General features: G+C 44.8%; 2 protein-coding genes across 4 annotated transcripts in view; one reads left to right on the plus strand and one right to left on the minus strand.

Moving 5' to 3' along the window:
* CD300LF (CD300 molecule like family member f) overlaps nt 1-14,337 on the minus strand; it is a 104,337-nt gene extending 90,000 nt beyond the window's left edge. The window contains exons 1-7 of one of the 3 annotated variants that reach the window (XM_080993962.1): nt 14,232-14,337; nt 12,026-12,358; nt 6,536-6,874; nt 3,486-3,558; nt 2,526-2,623; nt 1,482-1,516; nt 839-1,003 (exon numbers count right to left, since the gene is read on the minus strand). In XM_080993962.1, the coding sequence (XP_080850088.1) occupies nt 839-1,003; nt 1,482-1,516; nt 2,526-2,623; nt 3,486-3,558; nt 6,536-6,874; nt 12,026-12,358; nt 14,232-14,289 (1,101 nt within the window). In that variant the 5' untranslated portion in view covers nt 14,290-14,337. The remainder of the gene's footprint in view (nt 1-838; nt 1,004-1,481; nt 1,517-2,525; nt 2,624-3,485; nt 3,559-6,535; nt 6,875-12,025; nt 12,359-14,231) is intronic. The other 2 variants (XM_080993965.1, XM_080993963.1) reach the window with 2 other exon arrangements.
* The window catches only part of RAB37 (RAB37, member RAS oncogene family), an 81,659-nt gene that overhangs the window by 16,042 nt on the left and 49,548 nt on the right, over nt 1-16,069 (plus strand). The window contains exon 2 of the mRNA XM_080994066.1: nt 15,325-15,435. Coding sequence (XP_080850192.1) covers nt 15,325-15,435 — 111 coding nt within the window. The remainder of the gene's footprint in view (nt 1-15,324; nt 15,436-16,069) is intronic.

The raw sequence follows: 16,069 nt of genomic DNA on the forward strand, positions 1-16,069 counted from the left end.
TAATATGCAACACAAGTGCACACACTCTTGGTTTGCATAACATATTGCAAGATTGTACTTTGGCAGAATTTGCTAGTAGTGGCTTGAAAACTCTAGTCATCACTGCTGTGGTACAGAGAGTAAACATGCATGATCTCTCTGCCATGAGGGAGTACTATTGCCATGGAAGTTCATGCCACTCAGCATCCCATGTCTAGCTTTGACCAACAGCGATGCTTCAGAAGAAGGAAGACCCAAAGGGATGGTGGGGAATGCGTGGTGTTGCAACCAACATCCACCCAAATTTGCTTTGGCCCACTCTTTTGGGAGTTTGTTGCATCATGGAAAAACCTCTGTCGCCTGCAGCACCACATTGTGACTTAAGGACAACAGAATGTGTCTTTAAAGTCCAATATAAGCAGTGACAGTCACACTTTGGGGCACATGCATAGTAACTGACATGCTCCTGCGCTGGACCTAAGAGAGCTCGTGTGGATCTTGCCTACTATTTATGCAGTCCTGACATCGCCAGACTTAATGCAGACCAAAATGAACTAAGACCAATTTTGCACTACTAACAGAGGCATATATTTTGAGAAACCTATTACTAGGTGGTGGTCGTTGTGGTCGTGGTCTGGGCTATAATTTATGGCGTATGCATTTCCCCAGGGTTCTTTGTGAATCACTAACTGGGAAATCAGTTGCACGAAGCAACAGGGGTCTTTCCAAAACTGCCTTTGTGATGTGCTCAAAAACGATATATGTTTTTAGGCGCTGCCTCCTTAACGTGTGTGGAGATCAAAGGTGGGATATAAAAAGAGCAAAAAGCATTGGCAAATTTTCTACTCAAGGGAAGAACCTCTGGCTGAGAAGCAGAAGACGAAGCTTTCATCACGGTTGCATATTCCACTTCTTCTGTGTGGTTTGTTGCTTGGTGGGAGCTGGGCGGAGCTGCCTTGTGGTGAGGTCTCTGCTTTGGCTTCTCAGTTCTACCAGATGTATTGCCTTCTGCACGATTAGGAGCCTGAAATTAAACCAAAAACAACACGGTGTCCCATTTGGTATCTTTGAGCAGACCCCCCCATACCCCTTTGTATCTGTAGCATTATCTCAGGATATGTTTCCCCAAGACATTTGCACGTGGCCAAAAAAACGCACACGGAGCTATCGCCTGCAATCTTGGTTCACAACAGGTGCAAGAACTGTCTGAGTATAGCACCACAGTAAGCTACCTGAAAGAAAATGGTACCCTATTGTACCGAGTTCCACAGAAGTTGTAACAGGATGTCCTGGGAGTGGATCAGTGTGGGTCAAGGGAAGTGGCCTTTTAAAGTGAATGCTCCCTGAAACTACTCTTAGCATTCTGGGAAGAGCAAGAATTTGGTTCAGCAAGCCTGCTGAGGTTGAAGGCAAAAGTGAGGAGAGGAGGGGAAGGGAAGGGAAGGGAAGGGAAGGGAAGGGAAGGGAAGGGAAGGGAAGGGAGAAGTCCTTTTGCCACTTACCGTAGACAGGAGGATATCCCCACATGCTTTGGCAGCTGAAAAGATAGCAGATAGGCTGCAATGTCACATCAGTGTCTTAAAACTATTTTTTTTTTCCATTTCATTTTAAAAGCAGGTCAGGGAAATAGGAAAACAAGCATTTGGAAAGAATGAGCATCTCCACAGTATCTTCACATAGCAGGAAGGAAATGTTCTCAAAGGAGATGTGGGTAGCTGGCTGTGGAAAGTGGGTACAGATTTCCTCAGCCCTCCTAATCCAACTTCTGTATTGGTCTGGGTTGAGGCAGATGTTTTGCATGAAGGGGCTGTTCTGTTCTTCCACCTCCTTCCTCTGCCTCAGCACAGCATCACCTAAACAGCAACGTGCTTTAGAAACCCAGTTTATTTTTTCAGAAAGTTTCACTTCTGCTATCTGCTCTTCTGCACTGCTACTTTTAGGTAGCCACAATAAAACAATTTTCAAGGCCTCCATAAGTAGCTCCTGGGTGTGATATTGGGGCAATTAAAGCTGCATTGAGTGGCTATAGCTGGAGAAATATATTAACTGTAGTTATGACTGTATACAAGTTCAGCCAAAGGAAGTGTCTGTTCACTTATTTAAAATATTTTGAGCAGGCCCTTCATTGTAGTAGAGACCAGGGCAGGCTTTGAACAGCAGTATAATCAGTTTAAAAACATAACATTCCACACCACTTTGTTAGATTAAGCTTCTTAAATTTGTGTATTGCTGCCCACTAAAAAAAAAAGTCCCAACGCAATTTACAACCAAGTAAAAAAGTGCGGAAAACAATGACGTCCCACGCCAATGCCAACCCGGTAGGAAAGCTCATATATAGGGTTGCACTGGAGGTCTTCAGTCAGTTTTTAACAGACGCATAACCAGATTTCAGGAGTCTGAGGTCACGCAAAGTTCAAATGACCTGAAAATATGGAGGATACCAGAAACGACAGTGGAGAGGCATGGGAGATGGAAAGGTAGGGGCAGACAGAAAGGATGAGACAGGAAAGATAAGATGCAGGGACTTCCTGCACACATCCACTCACCTTTTTGCTTCTTTAAGCTCCGCATTAGCAGCAAGGCTGCTACTAAGAGCACCACCAGCACCAGAAAAATAACCGGCAACAGGATTGTGATGAAAAGGCTGGGATATGAAAAAGGCAGGAAGTATGTGAGACATGATGCGTTGGTTGCTGCTTGTTCTTTGGCACATAGCTCTGCAATGTGAATGGGACCTTGCTGGATAGAATTTGGAAGCTCTGAATGATCCTCCGCAAGAGAGAAACCCCTTCGGTTTGTGATAAAGGGGAAGGATAAACTCCACTCCCTACTTTTGCTGCTGCGTGACTGGGAACTGACATCTCCAATGCCCCTTCTCCCTCCTCCTTGCAGATCTCTTTCCTTCTACATATGGAGAAACCAATGGCCCTCCTGATATTGTTAGACTTCAGCTCTCATTGGTCAGCATTGCCCAATGATCAGGGATGTTGGAAATAATTTAGTTGTTCCCTTAGATCCCACTTTCCTCCAAGGTGCTCAAAGTGGAATCCATGGCTCTCGCCTCCCGATTTTATCTTCAAAACAATGGTGTGAAGTAGGTTAAGCTGAGGGATGTGACTGGCTGAAGAACATCCACTGAGCTTCATCCCTCAGTGGGGTTTTGAACCCTGGTCTTCCTGGCCCCTGGTCCAACACTCTAACTACTGCACCACTGTAGTCCAACAACATCTGGAGGATCATTGGTTCTTCACCCCTGCTCTGAAAGTATCCTGCCGAAATTCCCAATTGGCAATTAGGAGAACAAATGTTTTCTGTTCCGTGTCAGAATTAACATAACATGTGAAATACTTCTCATGGACTGCTCAGTGGTTAGCTAGCCTTTTGCTCCTTACACAAAGCAGCACTGTCACAGCAGAAGTAAACAGAAGCTGGAAACCACAAATGGAAATGAGTCTTAGATTTCCCTACACCAGCATTTTGACAGACATCTGTTGTTCCGTCCTTACCCTGGTGGTTCAGAGTCTGAGTCTGGGCCTCTGGTAGTTACTGCTGCTGCTTCTACTGTAGTAGTGAGAGGCTCTAAAACAGAGACAAAAACACAGACTTCATCCCACCTCTCTATATGTATATACCATTATATTGTACAGTCAAGAGTGCATGTGTGAAGGCATCATGAGTCCACCAGTTCCTCTGGACAGCCGCCTACATCTGTCATCATTGAAACCGAGCCTCACTCAGTTTCTAAGAGCCAGGGCACTTCCAGATGGCCAATTAGTTGAACATTCATCCCAATCTGTTTGCATAAACTTTGCAAGGAGGTTATACAATGTCAGCTGTTCATTGAGCAGTCATTCGTAATCCTTTGCAGGGAAGTTGTATGACGTCAAGTCAAATTAAGTGTTACTGCACACTTTCTAGTGCATTTTCTTTCCTTCAAAAAGTCAAATTGTTGGGAGAGTGGATTTGCTGCAGAGAAACATGAAACTCACTATGGTTGCGCCACCTAAATTTCCTGGTCTGTGTTTGAATATTGCCCATAAAATAGCTTAGTCTGGATGGAGCCCTGGTTAGATGATATATCAGCTTTCTTTCCTGTGCAAATAGCTGCTTACTTGAACCGTTTACTGATGTGAGCGGTGTAATGGCTGGGGCTGGGGACCAGCATGAGTTTGCTGTTCCTCTTCTGTGGTAAGAACAGTATTGCGAGGAGAATCTTGTGCAACCTCTGATATTACACACAGCCAACTGTTTGCATGAGGTTTCCTGACCCAGATCTCAGCCTCACAGGTAAAGCAGAGTCAGGTAACCTGCCTTCATGCTGGCACCAGCCTCAGAGTGGCAGAGCAGAAGGTTGAGAAGAAGAAAAAATAAAACACCTGTAATCTTTGCCCGTCACAGGGCCTAGTATCCACATGTACTGCAATGCTTGAAGTCAAAATCAAAAAAGCACAATGGACAGAAAGCTCTACAGGGAAGCTGGTACAGAAGTGAGGGAAGTAGTGGTAGATCAGAGCAATGTTAGCATACCCTACGACATTCCCCTGATGAAAATAGGGATGCCAGAGTGTGGCCCTAGTCAGCTGACTCATGGAAGAGCGCAGCACTACAGCAAGTGCCAGCACTGGCTTCAAGCACTGACTTATCCCTGGGACATTCCGGGATCCAATCAGAAGCCGGGATGACTTCTTTAAATCCAGGAATGTTCCTTTACAATAGGGACAGTTGGAGGGTGTGCATGAGCAATTGTCACCCTCAATATGAATTCAAATATGAAGAGTAGACGGTGTGAAACAAGTTGTTGTGAACTGTTTCAACATATATTTACTGAGCAAGGACCAACTTGGTCTGGGAGTTCATAATGTAAAGTAGTTTCCCATACCGATTGCAATAAGACAGAAGGCAAATGTCAATGGTCCCACATTCAATATGTGTTCCAACTATGACCGCAGAGCTCTTTCCATGGTCATGTGTCTGACACACAGTTGTGGTCAACTGAGGTTTGCTTTTCTATGGCTTGGTAGGTGAGGAATTGTACAAGAACTTCAAAACGAAAGCAAGAGAACTTCCTGGGGAAACAGAGAGCAACCGGTGTTCCTCACATCTGCCGCCACCTTCCTGGTCTAGCTGTAGCTCCTCCCCAGCATTCGGGCAATTCCAGTAATCTGAGATTGCAGGGAAAGGATGTTGCTTGTTGTGTGACAAGTACTTAATTTTTTGGATTGCAAAGTATATTTCCATTCTTAGGTTGTTCATCCTCACACGACATAGGCTTCTGCTGCTTCAGTATACAGCATCCTAGTTCTCTGCAGTTCCTGCCTGTTGGCCTGGGATGAATGCAAAATGTCCTTTTCCTGAACATTTGAACCAACTGTATTAGGTGGGATCAATGCCCTGAGCCACTGAATGCAAAATCATTGTATCCAGAGAATAGCAATGGAAAAGTGGGGAGGGCCAGTTCTTGGGCCCCCTCCTCTGGTACCCAATGCCCTAACATGAATATGAGTGTTTTCAGCATGAAATGATAATGAGCAAAAAACAGACGGGGTAACTAGCATAAAGCACCCGTTTTCAAATACATCCTTCATCAGTGCATATACATATTACAATCTTATGATCATACAAGCCTCACTGAAGAAAATCTTTCCTGGTCCCCTTTATGCAATATGTATGTACAATGATGAAAGATGTATTTGGAATCTGGTCCCATCACCTCCTGGCAAATAGAAGGGGAAGAAATGGAGGCAGTGAGAGATTTTACTTTCTTGGGCTCCATGATCACTGCAGATGGTGACAGCAGCCACAAAATTAAAAGACGCCTGCTTCTTGGGAGAAAAGCAATGACAAACTTAGCATCTTAAAAAGCAGAGACATCACCTTGCCGACAAAGGTCCATATAGTAAAAGCTATGGTTTTCCCAGTAGTGATGTATGGAAGTGAGAGCTGGACCATAAAGAAGGCTGATCGCCGAAGAATTGATGTTTTTGAATTATGGTGCTGGAGGAGACTCTTGAGAGTCCCATGGACTGCAAGAAGATCAAACCTATCCATTCTGAAGGAAATCAGCCCTGAGTGCTCACTGGAAGGACAGATTGTGAAGCTGAGGCTCCAAGACTTTGGCCACCTCATGAGAAGAGAAGACTCCCTGGAAAAGACCCTGATGTTGGGAAAGATGGAGGGTACAAGGAGAAGGGGATGACAGACGACGAGATGCTTGGATAGTGTTCTCAAAGCTACCGGCATGAGTTTGACCAAACTGCGGGAGGCAGTGGAAGACAGGAGTGCCTGGCGTGCTCTGGTCCATGGGGTCACGAAGAGTCGGACACGACTAAACAACAACAACAACAAAACTTTATGCTAGCTACCCCATCTGTTTTTTGCTCATGAGCATCTGATGCCAAAAACACTACTATTCACATAAATTAAATTTTCGAATCAGCCTTTTGCATGCTTTTGTCTACTTTTTGCTTTTTAGCTCGTAACGTGTACCTCTTGTTTTTTGTACTAACATGAATATTGACTTCCAAATCTGTCTCAAAAAGTCAGGGAAAGAACTTACCTTGCAAGACAACCACAGTGACTGGAAAATAATCCTCAAACCCAAGTGGTATATTTACCCCACACCGATATTGCCCAATATCCTCCAGAGTCAGGTTCTCTGTAATAATTGTAAATAGGCAGAGGCTACGATTGTCATTGATAGAGAATCTGTCCTGTTTCACTAGGGAAGATGATTCTGTTGTTTCAATAATTTTCTTGCACTGGTATTTCAGATCCTTGCACCAGAATTTCAGATAGGATTCATATGCTTCTGAATAACGGCATATGACAGATAACGACCCACCCACGGGTCCACTCACTGTACTATTGCTGATGATGGGTAATCCAGAGTAAGGACCTGAAAAGAACAGAGTAAACAACACTCACAACCCTCTCCTTCTGTATGGAAAAGTAACACTAGGGACATTAGGCCAAAGTGTGTGGGGGGGGGCGTACTTTGGAATTCTATCAGTCAGTGTTCGTTTTCATGCATTGTGTTCTTATTCAACACAAGATAGAAAATATAATCTTGGAGTAATCATAAAAAATTAGAAATATACAACCGTGGATAAGTTTCATTAATACTGCAGTCATATGTACACAGAAGTAAGTCCCACTGAATTCAGGGAGGCTTACTCCCAGGTAAGTGGGCAGAGACTCAGTGAGGGCTTGCTTCTGAGTAGGTACTGTCATTATTTATTGCATTTATTCATTACTTTCTACCAAAAAAACAACAACAACCACACACTTTCCTAAGTGACTAACAAATATATAGCATATCAAACATCCTCTGAATAATTTCAAACTAAATACACAGAATGAAACACCATAAAATAAAGATTCCAAGAGTTGGTAAGTCAACAACAACTGAACAACCTTAGCAACCTGCAGAGCTCTAGAAGTCAAATCTCTTGAGGTGAGAGGTTGTATCTTAAAGGCACTTCCTACCCACACGGACACCCTGTGTTCACCGATTTTGTGACATACCTTTTATGCAATGCAAGCTGCCTAGATTTTTTTGGTTGTAAGTTGCTCTGAGTTGCCTTGGGCAATATAAAGCGACTAACAGATGTTAATAATAATAGTAGTAGTAGTAATAATAATAATAATAATAATAATAATTTAATAACAACAACAATAAAGAGGGGTCCTACCTAACTCCACTAAGAGATGAGCACAAAGAGGCCACAAATTATATTGCTGTGCAATCTTAAGTTAAAAGACCAGAATTCTGAGCAAACAGGAGTGTCTTGTCCAATGCATTGTGCCACAGGCGTGTTTTCCTGAGGAGCACATTCCACAAAAGAGGAGACCCCCCTGAGAAAGCTCATTCGCTCCTTGCCACGCTCCTCGCCTTCAGAGGCGGGACTAGCTGCTCTGGCACCCGGAGCGGCACACATGCTGTGCACTCGGGGGCGGAGCTAGCTGCCCGCGGGGCCAGTGTCCCGGAGGTGGCACAGCAATGTCACCCCCCCAGGGAAGAAACCCGGGGTGGACTGCACCCCCCACACCCCTATTCCTCCGCCAGTGCTCACCTTCTCAGAGGGCCCCCCAGGCATGGAGGAGGGCCACAAGGTGCTGTGAGAAGGAAAAGGCAGGGAGGAGCTTCAAATGGACATTCTGCCCCGGTTCTCTTGGTGTCTTTAAAAAAAGGCACTGATGAAAGCATTTCTGGTGTTCTGTTCTTGTTTTTTTAAAAAATAATGTTAAATAGATATCATGAAAAGAATATTAATATTTCATAAAAGCAGTATGTCGTGGAGGGGGGAAATATGAGTTGCTCACCGGAAACAAAGAGAAGCCCTTTCCAACCGTTTCACAGCCCTTTCCAACCAGTTTTGTGCAAACATACTCAGCTCCAGGAAAGCTGTCTGTTCTTCTACTGTGGCTGCAGCTGCCCAGTATGTTCTGCTGCTTCCTTCCCCTTGCACCATCTAAACCGCTTGTTTCCTTCACATAAGTAGCTAGCTAGCACGAATGTGCCTTTATTTTATTTTTCTGCATTTTATATTCTGTGGCATTCTGCAACACTGAGAGAGCTTGTGTGTTTGTTTGTTTGCTTGTGGGTTGGTTGGTTTGTGAAAGTATTCTAAAAAATATATTGAACTATAGTTAATTTTTAAAAACATGAAAAAATGGAACAACAAAAAAAGCAGCACCATTAATAAAATCAGCAAGTGTCAACAAAACAAAACTTCATGAGTCACCTGTGATTAGGAAAACATTCAGGATTTTTTGTTAAGTCTACCTGCCGCCGGGAACTGGAGAAGGTGGCAGAAAAGGCTCTGCATTGTGATCACTAATATACAGTTGTTCTCCTTCCTCAACAGCTGGAATGTTTGAATTTTGAGGGCAAGCTTAATATCTAAATTTGCACATAGGTCACTTTTCACTCCTCTATAGAATATTAGCATTAAGAGGCATGCAACAGCTGAAATAGTTTGAGGGAGGAAGTGTAGGGGGCGGGGTGATTAAGGATGGACTCAGCAGCCTAATTCCATCCTGTTTCAGTTTAGCTGGTGCTCAGTTATAGTCCTGCTCCATCTCATTTTGTGCAGATCTTTTGAAGGAATGAAAGAGAAGTCCACACTGAAAATATATGCATTCCATATGGGCTTTTTTGTGAAAAATACAGATTTTTTCCAATGCATTTCAATGCAAAATGCATGTTTTAGTACACAGTCATTTTTAACTTGAAAACTAACTTTTTATGTGCACTTTTAGTGCACCAAAATGAAATTGCAAAATCCACAGACACGTGTAATCTTCCTGGGAGCTGCATTCTGAGTAGCAAGCAAGTCTGCGAATATTGGATCAGGTCAGTCTGCTGCTAGAAGCAGGCTGAAATCATTTCTCTCCCCCCCCCCCTTGCAAAATGTTTACCAAATCATGAGCATTTTGCCTGATTCACACGGCTCATCTGCATTTCTGTTTGGTTGGTGACTTCTGGACATGGGTGCGAAAGGTCTCTCTTTCGTCCCACTGCTTTTCCAGGGAAAACTTGGTACAGTGGTACCTCAGGTTAAGTACTTAATTCATTCCGGAGGTCCGTACTTAACCTGAAACTGTTCTTAACCTGAAGCACAACTTTAGCTAATGGGGCCTCCCGCTGCCACCGCGCCGCTGGAGCACGATTTCTGTTCTCATCCTGAAGCAAAGTTCTTAACCTGAAGCACTATTTCTGGGTTAGCGGAGTCTGTAACCTGAAGTGTCTGTAACCTGAAGTGTATGTAACCTGAGGTACCACTGTAGTTACCACTGAATCAGAGCAAATGTCAATTGGGCTTTTCTGCAGATCGACTTTTGTTCCAATTCAGGGCTTACTCCCCACTTCAGCTTGCCCTGCTGTTCCTCCTGGGGAAACCCAATCTTTAGTGCTGAATCAGAACAAATAACAACTGGATTTTCCACAGATTGTCTTCGTTCCGATTTAGCACTAAAGAGGGCTGTTTTCCCAGGAGAAAGCTGCGGGGCAAAGGCAAAACCTGTGCTTTTTATGCAGAAGACAAGCAGAAGTGAGCCCTCAGCGGGTTTTCCTGGGGAAACAGTGGGACAAAAGAAAAGACCAAAAGGAAGAAATTGCAGGACAAAGAGAAGTGTGGAAGATCCCACAGTGAACCACTCTCATTAACTTCCACAAGGCTTAAGAGCAGCTTCTGGAGAGCATATTTGTATCCATGAAATGGGACCTACGGGCAAGGAGGCCTAAAACCTTTTCCCCCGGGGATGTTGCTCTGATCAGATGTGGAGATCTCTGCAGATGCTTACCAATAAGGGGGGGGGAAACGAGACACCCGGTCAGTAGGTTAGCTCTCTGTGAATATTCCACTGAATGCTACCAGTGCTATGTCTTAGTTCACATGGTACACAATATTCCTACCAGCAACCATTAGAGAACATTGGGAGTGGGGCTGTTAGTTCCAAAAAGCACACCCCAAAAACCAGTCTCAAATGTTGTGCTCCTTCACTTGAGATTTGCAAAGAAGGAGTACACGGGGCAGGCAACACACACGCAACACCTTGAAGCCACACCATAAGAGAGATGCTTCTCTCCGCAACATCTTACTCAGATGCTTGTGACTTCAAAGTACTGGGATTCCCCCAGACTTCCCTTTCTCGCCCATGTTGCTCAGTTTCTGGGAAATTCTACTCAACTTTAGCCCGGTAAATGAACTACTGAGCTAGTGCATCTTACGAATTAAGGAGGTTCCTTTCTGACAGAGAGATATTTGTGCTACAGAGGAGGAGTTGTATTACAACAACTTTCACTATGATGCCATGCAGTACATTCCACAATCTTGGCAAGATGCACATACCATAGTAAAAAAAACCAACCCTCTGAGAATAGAACAGGACAGTGTTTCAACCTCTAGTGTCTTATTTACGCTTCCTCTTGACTGTGGGTGCTTCCAGGCAGTCACTATTTTGGGGTGTGATTTAATCACATACGCACAAACTTAAGGTTGCGCAGTGATAGTTGACTGGGAGGCCACGTGTAACAAATCTGCCTCCCAAAAGATCTGGCTTTTTGGAATGAGGAAAAGTGATGGCAAAATGCAATTGGAAAGTGTGGGACGGCGCTCGCTTTGACACGATGCCATCTAACCCCTCTGCGAACAAATTGGAATGAATTCTCATCAAATAACCAGGGTCATCCATTCTCCCTGAAAGCACGTCAGGATGAATGCTCCATAAACAGGTCATCTGGAAGCCTGGTATCCACTGGGCAGTCAAAAGCAAAGTCCCCCTCCCCTCCTCACTGAGATGTTGCTGATAATCAATCCTGCAATGTAATAGAAAGCATTTTCTGCAAGCATAGATTTCCTTAATGTGAATGTTATACAGTCAAACCTCGGCTCCTGAATGCATCCATTATTGTACGTTTTGACTCCCAAATGCCAAAAACCCAGAAGTAACTGCTCCAGTTTTCAAATGATTTTCGGAAGCCGAATGGCTTCTGGGGAGGTTTTTTTTCTTTTTTCTCCATTGACTTTGCTGACCGCCCTTTGATCCTCGGTTGTCAAACAGTCTTCTGAAACGGATTAAGTTCGACAACCGAGGTTTGACTGCACCTGCATCATAGAATTGTAGAGTTGTCCAATCCCTTGCAATGCAGGAATCTTTTTGCCCTATGTGAGGCTTGAACCCACAACCCTGAGATTAAGGGACTCGTGGTCTACCAACTGGGGCATCTCAGCTGACAACAACATAAAACAAAATTTGTTTCGTTTACCGTTATTTCCTTGCTTAAAGGATAAAATAACCTCGTTCTGGAAAGTGAGAAATTATCAAAATATTTGTGCTACAGGGGAGGAGTTGTATGACTGTCATTTTTTAAAGTATAAAAGTAGCCATTCTCCTTTATATTTGCAAGTCTAAGCATGCTTACCAAGGAGTAACCACCATTGGGATTAATGTGCACAGAACGTAGTCCCCCTCTGAGGTTTTCTTCCCCTTTTAGCTGTATTTGGCTTTTGGGTTTCCTGTGGTGCTTGGAAACAGGACTCACCTGGGAGAACAGTAATATTTACAGGGAATCCATAATCAGAGCCAGCTCTTTCTATGCCACACCAGTAAATCCCAGCATCTTCCTGTGTGAGGTTCTCCAGTCTGACTCTGAATTCCAAACGAGAATGATTATCCTTGATAAAAAGTCTGCTAGCTGTCCTTTCTTCTTCAGATCCTGTCGTCCGAACAACTATGTCACAACCGCTCCATGGACTTCCTTTGCACCAATATTTTACATATTTCCTAAACCAAGCATCATATCTGCATCTCACAGAGAGTGAACTGCCCAAAAATCCACTCAGTGCTTTAGGACCAGTCAGATCAGACATGCAACCTGAAAAGCAGAATAAACCTGGAGTGAGGCGTTAGCTCTCCAATATTACCCTTCTGGTATCACAGAAAAAAATATAAAATTACTCTACACATCTTCATGGCTCGATCAGAACTGTGGCCTTGGCAATAAGGATGCATGGATAGAGATTTCTGCACAGCTGTTTCCCTGACGCATACCCACCGATAATGATTAGTTAGTCCGTAGAACAAGAAAATGAAGCATATGTCAACATGGGAAGTCATTTTTTCCTTTTTATAGGACATGAGCTTGCTTCTCCCACTGAAGTCTCCAGTCAGAATATGGGGGATCTGATCAGGCCAGGGAAGGTGCAGTTACTAAATCATTCATATTGGGGTCTATGATTGATGAGTTGATGGTATACACTAAAGTCACTGCTACGGGGTGTGTGTGCCAACCAACTTGAATAAAATATGGGGGACAGGGAAGCCCCGCCCCACATAATCGATCACATGACACAATGCGCGTGCGCACACACCCACCCATTTGAATGGCAATGCCCTTCAACTGTTGTATTGGGGGGGGTGAAGACCCCTCAGTCCCTAGGAGTTGGCAGGAGGTGGTGATCATATGAATTGTTGGGAAATTCTTAATCTTCATATTGAAAAGATAATGAGTGTTAAACTTCATTTTTTTAGATCTAGGGTAGTTAACCCTTTTGGGCCCAGAACCTTTATTGATAGTCAGCCAACTTTGCAAATGCCACATGCCAGCGGTAGACATGGCTTAATGGATGTGCACATGCGCACACATGCATGCACACCAAACAGTGTACCTACAAATATCTCTCTATCTCTCTCTCTCATTCACACACACACACACACACACACAATTCTTGCACATGCACATTCCCCACAAGAAACTGCACTGCAATATCTTACACTCACACAGTTGCTCACTCTTGCACACAAGCAGAGACAGGCATGTGCACGCACATGCACGCACAACCAGCATTTCCATGCTTCCCTAATCCAGCGCTGAGGTTGGGGTGCCTGGAAATGCTGCCTTTCCTTTGCACAGGTCATTCATCAGCGCTGAGAACAGGAGATAAAGCACTGCTATTTAAAGATGGTCCTCTAAAGACCAGAAAGAGCACTTTGTTTCCCCCCAACCAGCTCAGGAGACAAAGCTGTAGGGGCTGCTGGGCACTTCTGATAATTCAGTGGGCTGGATCCACCCACGGACTTCTAGTAGTGCAGCAGGGCGTTCCCTCCTCTCCTTACTTTTCGTGCCTCGTCCCCAAACTGGCTCAGGGTGGGTGGGTGGCTGGGGGAACCACGGAACAGCGCGCAGGGGACAGAGAGGACAGGTTGTTCCACCAGGCAAACAGAAATGGTCGTGCTGAGGGTGCAATCTCTTCAGCCCTGTGTCAACGACACCAATTTCTGCAAAGTAATGAGGGCAATTCCCCCCTTGTCACGAGCTGCCTATCCCGGGTGTGTAGAGAGAGACACTCTCTCCACACCAGGGATGAGCAGCTTGTGACAAGGGGGGAATTGCTCTCTTTACTCTGCAGAAATGAGTCTGTGTCCACACAGCTTCTTTCCTAACAGCCCCCTCCCCCACTGCCCTGAAGGTATTGGCAGAATGCATTAAATTCTGAAATTCCACCCCACATTCCTTAAATTTAAGCTATGGAGCCAGTGCAAAATTGGATATTTTGCATTGTTGCAGAATATGTAAACCCCAACTCCTTGCATCTTGCCAGAAGGCAAACTCTGAAGGCACATATCTCTTGTGTATGGGTCAGGCTGCCTCTAAATTGCAGAAATAATCACACGTTCACCCACAATTCCCATCTTACCCTGTGTGTCCCTGATCATTCAGGGTAAACAGGCAGACACAAACCGCTCACCTTTTAGGTTGAAGAATAACATTCCCACAATGAAGTGCCATTGCTGCATGCTGACCATCGCCGCAGACTTGCATGATCTCCTTTCTTCTGTGCCTGCTCTTTTGAATGCACGGCTACTTCTCTTTTACGGTGCTTTGTTCCCCCCTCCCCATGAGTTAGGGTGAATAGGCTTCTTCTGCTTCTGCTTTCTCCCCGATTCCCTTCGCCTGCCCTGGCCATTGCAGCAGTTTCATTTTCTCATAATGCTGTCGGAAGCAAAAAGCAGAAGTGTCAGCGTGACTGAAATCTTGTACTCTCCGTCTGCAATTTTGTCAAAGGTTTTGTTTTTTTTTAATGGAAGAACAGGTGGGGCTGGGCTATGAAGCTGGTTGTAGATGCAGTGCAATTAATGAAGGGCTCAAACAAGTGAAGGGAGCCAAGGACAGGATTGAGGGCTGCAGTGGTATGTGGAAATACTTTGTTTGGATGCTAGGTCTTCCTGTTGCTGGACTGCTGATCTACCCTACTGAGAAATGAGAGAGACTTGGAACACAAAGTTCTCAGAGGCCAGGTCTACCAGGACTCACTGCTGCAAAGTCAGCTGATTTATCAGAAATGAAGGGCCTGTTTTTAGATGTCAGTTATGTGCACTTATTTGTTTGGAGTACAGTCTTACCTTGGAAGCCAAATGGAATCCGTTCCAGAAGTCCATTCGGCTTCCAAAACGTTCAAAAACCAAAGCACGGCTTCTGATTGGCTGCGGGAAGCTCCTGCAGCCAATTGGAAGCTGCGGAATCCCTGTCGGTCGTTCGGCTCCCAAAAGAATGTTCACAAACCAGAACACTCACTTCTGGGTTTGCAGCGTTCAGGAGCCAAAACGTTCAAGAACTAAGCTGTTCGAAAACCAAGGTACGGCTGTATTTACTTTGCTTCTCCCCCTGAAATATTCCTGTGGGTGTCATGCTCTCAAACCCATGTCTAACCACGTCTCTCCAGTATTACAAAGTTACCAATTAATCTGCTGCCAGCATTTGTACACTGAGAACAGAGAAATGGGGCCTCGGCCCTTTTAATTCGGATGCTAACCTGATTTTTTTTTGTCTGATTCCCACAGACTATCCTGGTTGGAGACAGCGGAGTTGGGAAGACATCACTGCTGGTTCAGTTTGACCAGGGCAAGTTCATACCAGGCTCTTTTTCTGCAACTGTGGGCATCGGATTTACCGTAAGGGCCACTTGGCTACTCTAGGCATGTTTGAGAACGGTTACTTAAATGAGGGCAGACCTTTACTATACAGTGGTACCTCGGGTTAAGTACTTAATTCATTCCGGAGGTCCGTACTTAACCTGAAACTGTTCTTAACCTGAAGCACCACTTTAGCTAATGGGGTCTCCCACTGCTGCCGTGCCGCTGGAGCACGATTTCTGTTCTCATCCTGAAGCAATGTTCTTAACCTGAAGCACTATTTCTGGGTTAGTGGAGTCTGTAACCTGAAGCGTATGTAACCTGAAGCGTATGTAACCCGAGGTACCACTGTACAAGTACTGACATCTGGCTTTCTGTGCAATGAAGCCCAGCAGATGGTGGTAGCAAATAAAATCGAAGACTGCATCATCAGGAAACTGGCCTAAACACCAGGATGTTACACCTATTTATGGGGTTCCAGATATCACTACATTGGGGGTGAGAAATCTGTGGTCCTATGGGTTAAACCACAGAGCTGTGGGTTAAACCACAGCGCCTAGGGCTTGCCGATTGGAAGATGGGCGGTTTGAATCCCCGCAACAGGGTGAGCTCCCATTGCTCTGTCCTAGCTCCTGCCAACCTAGCAGTTCGAAAGCACGTCAAAGTGCAAGTA

The sequence above is a fragment of the Podarcis pityusensis genome (genome assembly GCF_964106645.2).
Source record: "Podarcis pityusensis genome assembly, chromosome: 2".
Taxonomy (NCBI): domain Eukaryota; kingdom Metazoa; phylum Chordata; class Lepidosauria; order Squamata; family Lacertidae; genus Podarcis; species Podarcis pityusensis.